The 15,577-nt window shown below is 43.1% G+C and overlaps 1 protein-coding gene across 2 annotated transcripts in view; it reads right to left on the bottom strand.

Annotated features, from left to right (window-relative positions):
* Window positions 1–6,386: 6,386 nt before the first annotated feature.
* Window positions 6,387–15,577, bottom strand: part of LPCAT2 (lysophosphatidylcholine acyltransferase 2) — a 72,035-nt gene continuing 62,844 nt past the window's right edge. For both annotated transcript variants that reach the window (XM_047078421.1, XM_047078422.1), the window contains 2 exons: window positions 12,158–12,293; window positions 6,387–8,346 (listed from right to left, as the gene is read on the bottom strand). In XM_047078421.1, coding sequence (XP_046934377.1) covers window positions 8,162–8,346; window positions 12,158–12,293 — 321 coding nt within the window. In that variant the 3' untranslated portion in view covers window positions 6,387–8,161. The remainder of the gene's footprint in view (window positions 8,347–12,157; window positions 12,294–15,577) is intronic.

The following is a 15,577-nucleotide window of genomic DNA, read 5'->3' as shown; positions in this document are numbered from 1 at the left end:
ACCTGGGTGGCTCAGTTGGTTAAGCATCTAACTTCGACTCAGGTCATGATCTTGCAGTTCGTGGGTTCTAGTCCCTCTGGGCTGATGGCTCAGAGCCTGGGGCCTGCTTCAGATTCTGTGTCTCCCTCTCTCTCTGCCCCTCCCCCACTTGTGTTCTGTCTCTCTCTGTCTCTCAAAAATGAATGAATGTAAAAAAAAATTTAAAAAAAAAGAAAGAGAAGAGTGACCACACCAAATATTACAAGGATGTGGAGAAACTAGACCACTCATCGCTGGTGTGAATGTAAAATGGTACAGCTATGGTAAATAGTTTGGCAGTTTCCAAAAAAAAAAAAAACAAAAGCAAAAAAACAAAAAAACACCAAAAAACCAAAAACAACAACAAAAAAAAACAACACTCTGTGCAACACTCTGTTCCTCAGCAATTGCACTTTCAGGCATTTATCCCAGAGAAATGAAAGCTTATGTTCACACAAAGCCTGCTCATAAAAGTTTATAGCCGTTTTACTCAGAAAATGATAATAAACAGGAAACAACCCAGATGTCCACCAGTGGGTGAAAGGTGAAATGAGCTGTGGTACATCCATGTCATGGAATAGAAAGGAACACGTTCCTGATGGAATCAGCAGCCCAAAGTTACATACTGTGTGATTCCATTGATGTAACCTTCTTGAAACCACAAAGATACAGACATGGGGAAAATATGCGTGCTTGCCCGAGGCTAAGGGGAGATGGGAATGGGGGGGTGGGGGGAAAGGGCCAGGTGGTTGTAAAGAGCCAAATGAGGAATTCTTATAGTGGGTGGAATATTCTGTGTCTTGACTGTATTAATGTCATTACCCTGGCTGTGATATTCTACAGTACTTTTACAAGATGTTACCATTGAGGGAAATCATACTAAAGTTTCTCAACACTAGTAATAAAGAAAAAATGTAAAAAAAAAAAAAAAAAGTAGCCCAGTGATAAAAATACATTATATACAAGAGAACCACGAAAAGAATTCCTTTTGACTTCTCATCAGACACAATGAAAGGAAGAGGTCAATGGAATCTTTACAGAACTGGAAGGAAAAAGGAAGTCAACACAGAATTCCGTATCTGGCAAAAATAAGCCTTTAATGAAGGCAAAATCAAGACATATTTAGACAAAAGAAAGCAGAGAGAATTTATTGTCAGGCATCTTGCCCTCTAAGAATTGCTCAAGGACATTCTTCAGGCTGGGGAAAAACGATGGAAAGGTAGAATCATACCAAGAAATTGAAATAGAGAGTGCCGGAAATAGTAAATATGTAGACAGACCTTTTTTCCTCAAGTTTTTACTTGACCGTTTTGACCAGAAATGATAAATGTGTCTTGTGGTGTTGAAAACACATAGAAGATACATGACAAGGGTCCAAATGGCAGGACAGAATGAAATGAAAGCACACCGAGCTTCCTACATGATAAGGGAAATAACGTACTTGTATTTGAAAGTAGACAATATTAAGCGAAAAGTATATATTATAAGCTCTGGAGCAACCACTATTTACTTACTAAAAGTAAGTAAGTATAGCTAATGAGCCAAAAGAAAATATAAAATGACAAGATACTAAAAAAAACAAAAAAATTAGCCCAAAATAAGTCAGAAAGAAAAAGATCAAAGAAAAAAATGGAATAGAAAACAAAAAGCAAGATGATATAGACTCAAATCCAATCACATCAATAATTCTATTAAATGGAAGGAGACCAAATGTTCCAATGAAAGGACAGAAATTGCCAGACAAGATAGATAAAAAGTAAGATCCAAATGGACCACAAAATACTCATTTTTTTAAAGCTTATTTAGTTTGAGAGAAAGAGAGTGAGCGAGTGGGGCAGGGGCAGAGAGCAAGGGAGAGAGAGTGACCTCAGCCAGCTCCTGACTGTTCAGTGCAGAGCTTGTAACGCGGGGCTCGAACTCACGAACCTTGAGATCATGACCCGAGCTGAAGTTGGACACTTAACTGACTGAGCCACCCAGGCACCCACACAAACTATTTATTTAAGAGATGCATATTCAGTATAAAGACACAGATGGGTTAAAAGGAAAAGGAAGGAAAAAGATAAACCAGGCAAACACTAGTCCTAAGAAAGCTGGCATGGTTAAGCAGTTACTTACTGACAGCATAAGTGGTATTATTGGAATTACAGAGAAATATTCATAACGATAAAAGGGTCAGTTCATCAAGATGACATAACAATCAAAAATGGTCATGAACTTAATGGCAGAGCTTCAGACAAACTGACAGTTGATAAAAATCAGAGTTTTCAACATCCTTCTTTCAGTAACTGCTAGAATCGACAATCAGCAAGGTGGAGAAGACATCTCGAGTTATCAAGTCACTGGACCTAACTTACATTTAGAGAACATTACCCCCAACACTTGTCGAATCCTCATTCTTTACAGGTACACATGGGACAGTCACCAAGATGTACCGTAGGGTGAACCATAAAATGAGTCTTAAAACATTGAAAGGGACAGACATGAAAAAAATAAGAAGAAGAAAGACCGGAGGAAAGTTTTCACCCCTAGCCTAGAACCCAGGCCAAGACAGAAAAACTCCCTCATTAGTCTTCCTTTGCCAGAAGTTGCATTTTTCTGGTTTATTCTTCCCCTGAGAGTATAGCCCTTCAGGCATCTGTGTGTCTCCCCTGAGACCTTGGTCCCAGATCCTCACCTCATTTAAAAACCTTGTCTTTTGCCTCGTAGGGCAGCAAAATACTAAGCCCCTTGTTACTGAGACTGACAAATGTCCGCCTGTGACCTGGAACTTTCATGCCTTCACATGGTTCTGGTTTCCAACTCTCTTTCCATTCTTGGCTGGCAAGGGTTTCCCTTCCTATTCTGCATGCTCAGCTAGCATTTTGAACATGTTTGTGACATTTTGCTCAGCATTCTATGGGTTTTGTGGCCAGAGGGTTCTCAGATTATCTAGTTTCCATGTTTCTGGAAACTGAAACCGGCCACATAATTCTCTAGTTATTTTATGCACTCAAGTTACCTTGGCCCAATCAAAAGTCCCCTCTTTTAAAGCCAGACAGGCTTGGGTTTGAATTCCAGCCCGGGTACTCGCCGGTTATGTAACTCTTGACCAAGTGATAGAACCTCTCTGCATGAGTCTAGGGATCTCATAATGCCAGGTTTTCAGGTTTATTGTGAAGATGATCTCTGTTCTCATACAATGCGAGGCACATGAAATGAAACCTAATGTTATTGTTGTTCATTCACAAAATAGTGTTTGCTCTGTGTAAGGCACACCTGTTAAGTGGTAGGAATAAGAGACAGTAAATATGCAAACAAATAATGTCACAGAAGTTTAAATTCAAGGGCAGCAGGATTCAGAATGCCTGTAGAGGTGGAGTGGGCTTTTTTGATGGGCAGTGGGGGATTCCTATTTGATGACCTGATGTTCGATTTACAATCTAAATAAACTCAGGATGTCTGGATGGCTCAGTCGGTTAAGCATCTGACTTTGGCTCAGGTCATGATGTCACTGTTCTTGAGTTTGAGCCCCGCGTCAGGCTTTGTGCAATAGCTCGGAGCCTGGAGCCTGCTTCCGATTCTGTGTCCCCCTCTCTCTCTCTGCCCCTCCCCCACTCATGCTCTGTCTCTCTTTCTCTCTCTCTCAAAAATAAACATTAAAAAAATAAATAAAATGTAAATAAACTCAAACATTCTAAAAATTAGATGTGATAGTTGCACAACTCTGAACATTCTAAAAAAAAGCACTGAGTTGTACACTTTAAATGTGTAAAATTTAAATGTGTAAAATTGTATGATGTATGTAAATCATGATCTCAATGAAGCCTTTGTTTCTTTTTTAATCTGAATGAAGAAAAGCGAACCAGGTAAAGAGACAGAAGACAGTTAACAGTTGACGTCTACACCTCCAGGGGGGCCAGACCATGTGGGGCCTTGTGGGCCATGTGGAATATTTGGGATTGTATCCAAACTGCAATGGGGAGCATTAGAAAGAATTTAACTGGAGAAGTGATAACTGGTTTGTGCTTTGTAACAGTCGTTGTTCTCTCTGCCCGGCAAGGGAATTTATAGGAGGCCGAAGGTGTAGGCGAGAACAGCAAAGGGGGTGCTCCACAACAGTGCGAATGAAGGTCCTAGATACTACAGTTGCGAGTTAGTGCTCAGTTCCCTACACTCGACCTTGATGATCATATGACATTATTCTGCGAGCAGAGATGTACTGTGTCCCACAGCAGAGGGACCCAGAAGAAGCAGGGGATTTATGCTCCTTCACTACCCACAAAGGAAAAAGATTACTGTAGCGTCCTGAAGTTGACCCTGCCATTGATTGACAGTCCCTTCGATTATTCATATGGGAAGGTTTCTGGATTTTCAGCCCGCCTATCCTGGGCCTCAGTTCACCCATCTTTTCCCATCCCAACCACCTCTGTCTTTCTTCCATTTATGAACTCAGTCAAAATTTGGTATCTAGACCCCACATATGGCAGACATTACTCTATCAATTCTAGAAATCAGGCAACAGTGATGCTATGTGTAAATAATTAAGAAGCCTGGCCTTTGGAGTCAGACAGAACCCAAAACGAAAACCCAACTCACATGTTCAGTATGGAAGAATGATCACACGTGTCATCTTAGTGCTATCTGAAGAAACATTAGGTACACCGAAAAATTCACATTCGCAGGAAAATCGAATGACCTTGGAAAATGTCATATTCCAAGTGAAACAGTAGAGTGTAGAATACCATGCACGCTCTTATCTTGAGAATGTAAGAATATTTGGGAAAAAAAAGTGAAATAAAACATGTCAAAACATTCGTAATTGCAGATTTGGGGTGGTGGAAACAACCGTGATTTTTCTGTTTATTCTCTTCTCTCTCTTTTTTTGTTTTTATTTTTTCTAATGTACAGAGACTCTTTCAGAGGAATGATAAGAAAACGATAAGGTCCACGTTAGAAAAACTAGCGAGCTGATATCCCAGTGTCGGGGAGACAGCTGGTTAGAGCCCCTTACACACACACTCGACAAGGTGACAGGTGACCTAGACACAAGTGCTACGTTGAAAGGGCTAAAAGGGACAAGAGTTCTTCAGGCCATTACCCTGTTTACTCGGGTTTGTGACGTGTGTATTGGCAACATAGCAAGAACTTCATGAGGGCCTTCACCTCTGTCAAACCACAAGCAGTGCTGATTTAATACTTTGGTATAACAACAACCACAAAAATTGAAGTCTCTTCAGGAGAACAGGAAGAAGAGGGGAAAGATGGTAAGTAGGTCTGCTTCCCGGTGGAGTGGTTCTCACTGGTGGCTTCTTATCCACTTTGGTGATTGGTATATACAAACAAACACACAAAGGGTTTTGGGGTAGGGAGCCCACCTGTCCACCTCGCCCGGTGGGCCGATTCCCCATCTTGCACTTGTGGTAGCGTGAAGGGGAGGGTCCCCGAGTCTGGGAATCAGATTTCTGTACTGTTTGTGCCTCACGCGGACCGCAGACCGTACGTCTTCTAAAAGGGAGGCGGTCTCTTTGAAATATCCGTGATGGGTACCACTACTAACAGTCACGGCCAGCCCTCCGAAACTCGAGAAGCAGCGGCAGGGGGGTATGAAATACGCATAATGCCAGCAATTTGGTCTACAAGCATTCAGCACATCATTGTTCTTCAACAGAACTGTTCTGATCGAAACCTTTCGAGTTTTTTGGATTTTTAATTTTTTTTCAGTTGCATTTGTTTATTTATTTTTGGGAGAGGGAGAGAGAGAGTGAGCTGGAGGGCAGAGAGAAAAGGAGAGAGAGAGAGAGAGAGAGAGAGAATCCCAAGCAGGCTCCACACTGCCAGTGAGGAACCCAATGTGCGACTCAAACTCATGAAACCACGAGACCGTGACCTGAGCTGAAATCAAGAGTTGGATGCTTAACCAACCGACCGAGCCACTCAGGCGCCCCTGTAGTTTTTAGGTCTTAGGATCTAGTATTTCTCCTTTCAAAAAAATAACTTTTTTTTTCAAGCTATTATAGGAAACCACAGTGCATTTAACTGATTTAATGAAACTTAATTCCTTACTTCAAGTTCTAAGAGGAGAAAAGGCTCTTTGAAGGCAATCTTTGCTATGATGGCTTCAAGAAGAACCTAGACTGTAGGGATACTGATGATCATGACTGTGGTTAGACACACACCACTGGCCAAAGTCAACTTCTTTAAGAATAGGAACTATGGCACCTTTAGCTAAAATTTGAGTTTTTCATTAGAGTAAGATCATGCCTGACATTTCATAAAGCTTAAAGGCAAACAAGAATGATTAATCACGTTCATAAATATGCAAACACATTCAAACCATGATATTAAAAAGGTGTATTACCTTTGAGACAAAATGGCAAAACCAGAACTTTTTAATTGCCAAGAATTTTACGTAGCAAGTTTATTTATTCAGTAACATAATAAAATAGGGATATTACATTGGCAGAAGTGGACTTAAGGAGCACAAAATATTAGCTTAAAATGGGAAAACAGTGGGATCGTTTTCAGGAGGCTCATAGGAAACTTTCCATTTTTAATGCTACTTTTTCGTAACTAATAGGAGTAATATGCACCCTTTCTATGATAATCAGCGATCGTGGTACCTGAGTAGTACGTGCATTCTATCGCACACTCAGACACTATTCGGGACAGATACTTTTCTAATTACTTAAGCAATGCTTTCCAGCTCATTCAATACTTTGTCTAAACAGCTTTAAGGCATATGAAAAAGCAAACGATCATACGTGCTTAAGTATAAAACATTTCGGGAAGCGATGCTCCGAATGTACTCATTCACTTAGAGCACCAACTGCTTCATGTGTAAAACCGGCTTGAAATGATCACCCACCTCTCGTGAGGCTTTCCAACTTCAATAATGGCATTAAAAAAATGAGTTCGGGGGTAAATCGCCAATATATTCGGAAACACAGCCCAAACAAAGAGACTGGATTCAAAGACACAATTCAGAAGTGAGCCAACTATTTTTGTACATTATAGTAACTGGGTCTTCGTTCAAAATTTCAAACACAGGTGATATTAACCATATGTAGGATGCATGACATCCAATCAAAATGGCACTTGAAGGAAGTTGCTGCCTAACCTAAAGGAAAGATGTCACGGCCAGATTCCCGCATGGGGGTTAAATTCTTTACACTAATAAAGTAGGTTTTCAGATTCCCTAACTTTCGATATTTAGGAACGCTTTGTGTTTTCCCTGTAGACATCTCAGACAAGCTGTAAAATTTGTGAGGACGCTTACCATCCCACTTGGATTGTAAAATATGTCAATTCTAATACTATCTAAGGAAGGCAGATCTGACTCATTTAGTGGGCAAGCCCTACATTCTGAACTATGCAACTCAAACTAGACCCTGTGGCAAATGATTCATTTTCTCAGCAGGTAATTAAGGTTACCTGCAATAAGGCAATTCCCACTTGGCCTTTGGCCGTAGCCTGGGTCTTTAAAACAAGGTTCTAAACTGTAGGTCATGCAAAATGGTATCATTTCCTTAGCAGGCGGTTAAGGAAATCTTCCATAAAGGTGCAAGAGAGAGAATATGAGTTTTAAGAAGGCTCACTGAATTAACGAAGCTCTCCCTCTCTTCCAATCCAGCAAATTCAATGATCCAAGAAACTGAATTGGAAATAGAAATAATGCATCTGTGAAATTAACGGCATGAAATTCCACAATGTTCCTTAGACTTCTCACTCATTTCCAGAACGGGAAGGGATTCGAGATAACAATATTACTTCATTTCTTTAGAGGGAAGTAGGTTTAAAAAGTGTTTACCCTCTTTAAGACTTTTTACAGTGTTGATTAGCACTCATCAGTAAATAAGTGAGACCGTTGCATTCATTTGCATATGCAAATTAAGCTGGGAAATCCATAAAAACGTATTTATCACCAGTAAACCAACCAGCACAGCACAACATAAAATAAAGGGAATATATGTATTCCCTTCATACGTATATTACTTCATATACGTATAAGAATAAAAGCCTTTTAATAAAAAAATCTATCATTTTTATTTCAAAAAAGCTTTCCATTTTAAACACCATCATTACTCAAAAGTCACACTGAAAATGCTATCAATAAATGCCTTTACAACTTCAAGTAAATGACTTCCCTTGTGAATATTTGCTTTTAATCATCCTTTTTGTCTGAGGTGCTCTCGTCGTGATTTTCGGGACTGACTTTATTGCTGGCGATCAAGGGAGCTGCCTGGGCTTCTTTTGGTAATGAAAACACATGGCACGTCTGGAGGTCTAAGTAGGTTGTAAATATCTTCGCATATTGTGGATGCTTTAGGGCAAAACTTTTAAATTCCTCTAGAAGAGAGAAAAAAAAAAACCCGTAAATAAAGACGCACCTTCTTTTGGCACGATGCCGATTAATATAGGACCTTAACGATAGGATCATTGCAAACTCCCATTACTCGACTCTTAGGAATCATACAGCCACTTTGGAAGACAGTTTTTCCATCATTTAGTAGAGTGGAGGATGTACATACACCGTGACCTGTCGATTCTCTTCCGAAGTCTATAACCTAGAGAAATTTGTGCATGGTGTGTGCTGGGAGACATGAATAAGACTGTTCACAGCGACCTTAGTTATGACGGGTGACGGTGCCAACGACTCGAGTCTGTCGGCAGCAGACATGGGGATGCGTAGCATTTTCATGGAACAGAGCAGCTCTACGGCAGAGAAGATGAACAAACAGCTGTGTTGTAGCCATGTGGTCGGATCTTAAAGCCATAACGTTGAATGAAAACAGCCAGATACACAAGAATGCATATTCGTATGAGTCCGTTATATGAAGTTCAAAAACTCGGCCAAAGCTAACACATGATATTTAACGATGGTACTTTGTGGTGAGATGCTAACAAGTAAAGCGAGGTAGAGAGTCCTTTGAACGTCAGGTTAGCTAGGCACACGTGGGTGGCTCAGTCCGTCGAGCATCTCACTCGTGATTTTGGCTCAGGTCATGATCTCATGGTTCGTGAGAACAAACCCCATGTTGGACTTTTAAAGTCAGGTCCGTCATGCCTGCTTTAGGAGAGAGAAGGGGGTTGTCCCTGGGAAGGGGTGCACAACGGTTTCCTGAAAAGCTCTATTTCTTTTTTTTTTTTAAGTTTATTTATTTATTTTGAGAGAGAGAGAGAGAGAAGGGAGGAGGGGCAGAGAGACAGGGAGAGAGAGATTCCCCAGCTGACAGCGCAGAGCCCCATGCGGTGCTTGAACACCTGAACCGTGTGAGATCGTCACCCGAGCCAAAAATAAGAGTCAGACTCTCAGCTGACTGAACCACCCAGTCTCCCCGAAAAGCTCTATTTCTTGACCTGAACTTTGGTAACATAAGTGTTCACTTTACAAAAGCTTGTGATGCTCTATGTTTATGTTTCATTCAATTTTCTCTATTGCTGTTATTTTTTATGATAAAACAATGCTTAAAAATGCTATTGCTCATGACTTTTTCTTACTGGCTTTTCAAATGATTTTAACCTTTAATTCTGGTATACAAATTCACAGTCTTGAGAAGCTGAGCCCCGACTTATGATCAATAAAGACAAGTAGAAGGTACAATATATAATCATCCTATCATGAGATCCCTGATTCATGGGCCTCTTTCTATCTTTGGGGTCTTGGATTTACGAACTGAGGTAGAGGTTTAGAAGGCTAACTAAGTTAACCATCAGAGTTTGCATGTCAAGCCTCCGATAACCTGATGTTTCTGAAGTATAATGCCAACCCTCAATTCTGAAGCCCCTCTATCCTCTTCTGTTTGGATGGAGAGAACTTTATTGAGTTTACACAGCAAAAGGAGCCTAGACTTTGAATCAGCTAGCTATCCAAATAAAAGGATTTTTAACCCCATGTTCTAGTTCTATTTCTTTTTTAAAAATCCTCTGATAACCCAGAGTCTATTTCACAGCATGTTAGACTAACAAACAACTCCTGGAGAAAGAAATAGGTCTCAGTGATGAGAAAGCTACCAGACTGAGCCCAAATCATGCTTTGCAACAGCAACATTATTTTGCATTAATAGACCGCTTTATGTTTCTGAATCAGGCAAGCTATTAACATGTTCTTTGAATGTTCTTTTTTAACATCCAAAATAAAGGTTCATCTGCAGAAGTCTGTCTCAGTGATGAAGGCACAGGGGACTTAAGTGACTTTTAAGGAAAGTAAACAGGAGAGTTGATCTACTGAAACCGAGGTCTTTCAAGACTTGTGCTCTATTAAAAAAGTCAAGGTCTCTGTCCTCTTTGGGGATGTCAGTGGCATTAAAAAGCAACTCATTTCTAGAAGAAGTGCTGTGAACTGGCTAATCTGTGGAATTTGGGCATTAATTTGGCTAATGGAAAACCGAGAAGGAAAATAATTTAAATGGTCACATTCTGATACATTTCAATAGCTATTCTTTTATAAAATCATACTTAAATGCTTCCAAACATTTTTGCAAAAAAAAGGAAACAGGTATAATATCGGGGAAAGGGAGATACGGTGTGTATTCTAAAAAAGAAAAAGATTAAACACCGAAAAACAAAGCAGATAAAATTATTAAAATTGACAGGTAAACTTATGACTACCTAACAAATCATTTTTGGTATAACTGCCACTGAAATAGTTACTCCAAATAGTAGTTCTGAATTTGGCAACCAAATAGTTGTTCTGAGTTGTTCTGAACTCAGTAAGCAGTCTTACTTGTGAAAGGAAAATGGTCAGAGAATGAGTACCCAGGGGGTTTATGACTCACACATTTTATCTCAGTATGTACTTCCCATTTTTCCTCCTTTCCTTCCTTCCTTCCTTCCTTCCTTCCTTCCTTCCTTCCTCTCAATAGAGTAAGTGCCCTAGGCATTTAATTACCTAACATAGAATGAAGGGCAGGCAGAATGATAGTAATTAAAAACAGAGAGGAAAAGAAGTTTGCGATCTAATTCCCCCATCCCATGAAAGTTAACAAGCTGAAACTCTCTGCACCATAAGGAAAGAGGCCCTCAAGAGGAATCCCCCTGCAGCATGCAGGAGAGGCTGGGGGAGGTACGCCAGCCTGACGTGAATGGCACAGCTGAGCCAAGCCAGGGAAGGAGTCACCTGGGCCTCTCCACTCAGCTGTTTCTCAACAACTGTACCGGGAAATAACTCAGAAACCGACGGACCATCCTTCAGCCCTAGGGGACTTGTTTTGATGTGTGGACTCAAGCCATCTGGAGAAAGCTTGGTCACTGATGGATGGACCTGCCGTGTGGCCACAGGGTCTTCTTCTGCCGTGAAAGTCCCAGCTTCACAGCGGTGCCATCAACATGATGGGAGAAAACAAGCCTGTGTGAAAGCTTAGCTAAGCTGCTGACGGTGAACATCAATAAATGGTTTAGCTGCTACTATCCTTGTTGGCACCTCAGTCCCCACCGCTCTACTGTGGTTACACCCACTTCAGTTGACTTGCTCAGTTTTGCTCAGCCATGGAGACGGTGGAAGGGAAAAGACCCTTCCGGGAGGGGCAGCGGATGACAGGTAAGGTGGGGAGGGCAGAGGGCAGGCTCTAAAACCAGACTGTCGTGGCTTTTGAATCCTGGCTCTGACATTCTCTAGCTGATGCCCTTAGGTAAGTTAGTTAAACTTTATGCATCTCAATCAAATAATAATTAAGAGTACTGATTAGGGGCGCCTGGGTGGCTCAGTCGGTTGAACGTCTGACTTTGGCTCGGGTCATGATCTCGCGGTCTGTGAGTTCGAGCCCCGTGTCGGGGTCCGTGCTGATGGCTCACAGCCTGGAGCCTGCTTCGGATTCTGTGTCTCCCTCTCTCTCTGCCCCTCCCCTGCTCATGCTCTGTCTCTCTCAATAATAAATAAACATTAAAAAAAATAAAAAAGTAAAAAATAAGAGTACTGCTAAATAGGCCTGCTAATAAATAAAGATTTATTAAAAAATGTTTAGAAGAGTGCTTTAGCATCTAAGCCCTCAGTAATTAGCTACTCTTACACCACTACCCCTGTTATTATTACTGTCAATATCATTATTACCGTTATTTCTGTTGTTAATAGAATTAGTGGAGGGACCTTCCGCCCGAGGGTCCATCTGTAGTCAGGGATGGCTCCTGGTAAACTAAAGCAGAAACCAAGCTGCCCACTCACCATACGAAACAGAATCCCCCTGGGCTATTTCCTTGAAGAGACCGGAAACATCCAGGTCGGGCACCCCAAGGGAGGCCTGCAAAATGGTGGAAAACTCTTCCTCTGTGATGAAGCCGTCCTCATCAACATCAAAGAGCTGAAGGAAGAGGAAAATAAAATATAGGAATGAGTGCCGGCAGAACAGAAATGGGATGGAGTAATCCCAGAAAATCTTTAATAATTCAAACCGTTATTGTGCCAGGGGCAAGGGAGATTCATGTGAAGTTAGAATGGTCTCTGCTGCCCATGTAGCTTGGGCATGGAAAGAGACAGAATTGAAACAGGGGTGACAACAACAGTAAGTACAGAGGACGTGGGAGGCCTGTGGAGAACAAGATGAATCCTACGGGAGAGGTCAGGGGAAGCTTGACCCACCACGTGAGGTGGGTCTCAGAGCACAAAGGGATATTCCTGGAACATACAAGGACTGGCAGGTGAGTGTCGGGGGCTGGAACCAGGAGACTGACGGACAAGCAGGACTCACGCCATGATGGGTGTGTGACACCTCACCTAACCCTGTGGGATTATGACAGTGGGGGACGCGCTGTGATCATATGTGAATTCAGAGCAAGGAGGATGGATTGGGGTCAGAAGGTTGGAAAGACTAGAGGCGGGAGAGCCAATTAAGTGTGGCGTGGAGGGGGGCCTGGGCGGCTCGCTCGGTCAGTTAAGCCTCGGACCCTCGATTTCGGCTCAGGTCGTGATCTCCCAGTTCGTGAGATAGAGCCTTGCCTCAGGCTCTGCACGGACAGCACAGAGCATGCTTGGGATTCTCTTTCTCTCCCTCTTTCTCTGCCCCTCCCCTACTTATGCTCGCATGCTCTCTCTCTCAAAATAAATAAATAAACTTAAAAAAAAAAGAGTGTGAGGGGGAGGAGTGGGAAGGACAGGAAGGGGCAGGATTTATAAGAAAGCAGGGGCAGGACTGGCATGGCAATCGGGGCCCTCGGGGATGGACGGGAAGGAGTGTGAGTGGGCGGGGGTGTTCTAGCCTGGGCACCTGGGATGAAGTGGGTGCCCTACCAAGAACGGGAGAACAGGGGTCCCCCCGAGACCTAGGAGCTGGACCTGGGGGCATAAAACCTGAGTGGGAGGAGATGAAGCGCCTCAGCTCAGGACAGTGGCGAGGCCTGAGCCGGGGATTCAGCAAAGAGCTGAGACGAGGGGTGTGTCGGAGCTTATCTGCAGGGAACGCACACAATAAGGCAAAGTCCTGGGACAGCACCAGAGGAAGTACTTTGGAAGAAGCTGCCAGAGAGCTGGAGAACCGGAAATGAAGAGCATGCGACTCAGCCCCAATAGGAGGGAGCACAGCACCAAAGTGAAAAGCGAATGAGCATTTGTTTTTGCAAAGGGTGGCCCGGGGCTCAGCAGTAACTGCCAAGGATCTCGTCACACCCGGCTCCTCACAAGTGGGAGCGCAGCTTCCTTCCCGGGCCTTCCATCCCTAAACAATCCTCGGCAACTCATCTGTCACATTTGGTGCTTTGGTGGCTCTCACTTCTGTGGCAGTTCCCTTCACGTGTCCATACTGGGGGCCTTTACTTCTTCTCCATCTGGCCCCTGTCATCACTACTCCAGATTGTGCCCCTCACTGAAATGTTCAATTTCCCTCAACTACTCATCGCTCCCAGTAGTCTCCCTGCTGCAGAGTAAATCCCACACTCTGGACTCCAGTAGAGAGCTCAGCACCCCGATTTCCTTAGGGGGAGTGGAATCTCCCCACTGCATGGACTACGGTGGGACTCTGAGCCAAAACACCCCGTCTTTCCAGCAAGCACACGCTCTTTACAGCAGGACCAGTTGGACCCTCCCTGGAACGCGACTGAGGACAGAGGACAGAATTGGAGGTGCTCATTCTAACTGGCCTCTGGGGTCGCTGCCTCTGAGTCCACCCTTGAGCCCCCTCCCCGGCCATATGGTGATTTTTGCAGCCACAGTCCACGCCTGTCTGCTCAGGGCTAGAGAACGCTAGCTAACACTCTACCCCTGAAGGTCACTGTGGTCACAGAATGGGATCAAGGACGGGGAGTTACCTGGGAAGTGCTTCCCAAGTAAAGGATTGGATCCCGTACGTATAAACGGATACTACTAAATGAAACATAAAAGTGTGCCAAAATATTTCTTTAAACACCAAACACACCTGGAAAAGGAGGTTGAAAAATAACCACAGGAAAGCATGACCCTTGTCTTACTGGAAAAAGAGTTAATTATAGTTTCAGGTCCTCCTTGCCTGCCTCTGCACCAAACCGAGGTCTAGGCCAGAGAAAAATCTCACGGCGTCTTTAAAAACAATAATTACTGTGATTGAGGGCCAAATTTTCTACCGGGTCTTTCATCGGTGAACCAAAAGTGACCATTTACTCAGCTAAACTTACAATTATGTACGCAGTCCCAAAACAGAAACAGAAATATCTGAATTGGAATCAGTTAGCTATGTGTATAATTTTAGGTTTTATGATGAATAAGTCTGTAAAAGCCAAACGTTTTAAACTTGGAAAAAGTTCTGGCCCTTGCCTTCTGACCATCTGCTAAGCATCAACCACTTGGGTTCTTTATAGGCCTAACAGTTAACTCCATTTTAACCAATCTGAGATAAAAAGCCGGCTCGGGGACTTCGCCGTTGATGACAGAGCACGTGAACATTCCTGAGGCTTGCCCTGGTGGCCCCTAAAACGTGAGAAAGGACTCAAGGAGGAAGAGAGTCTTTTCTAGACAATAGAGGGGAAAGAAAACCTTGTGGGACGCTCTTCTCAGAAAATCCGGAAGAGAGGGAAGTAGGAGCAGGAACAGGGAAGGTCCTCGGTGGTCATGGTGGGTGGAAACAGGGAGACCTCCACGCGGCTGAAGGATGAGTCAATACCCACAGCTAGGTACCAAGACAAGCAGGGAGATCAAGTTTTTGTTTTACTTGAGAGCAGACGACACAGCCTTAGAACGGGAAGGGAACATCCTGCATAAATACGCAGTAGATGCAGCACCTTTTATCTCAGAAAAACGAAAAACACTTTGGGAACGTATTCTTCCAGCTCCTCTTGGGGGCATGCAGGTGATACACGGGAGTCGGGGTCGTCACAGCTCAAACCTCCACCAGGTTCTGCTGAGCACGGGACCATGCGTGCTATTCCTCTGCCCCGCCCCCCTTCCCTGATATCGCTGTGAAAGTACACGTGATACCCCAGGAAAACACACAGGGTGGGAACTTGGGACATTTAGCATGACGCTCACCTGACATGCCACAATAAAATAAATTCCATCAGGAAAACAGCACTTAAAATAGCTCTGACACACAGAAGGAGAAAATGTGAGGACAGAGGAGAACTTTCCGGATGGTGAATTAGGATGACTAGTGGCAGGTGGTGTTTATTTATACACCGCATT

This window comes from Lynx rufus, unplaced genomic scaffold, assembly GCF_022079265.1.
Source record: "Lynx rufus isolate CCGP_SWC_20201006 ecotype Redwood Valley unplaced genomic scaffold, mLynRuf1.p SCAF_16, whole genome shotgun sequence".
Lineage (NCBI taxonomy): Eukaryota > Metazoa > Chordata > Mammalia > Carnivora > Felidae > Lynx > Lynx rufus.
This window is presented reverse-complemented; position numbering and strand designations above follow the sequence as displayed.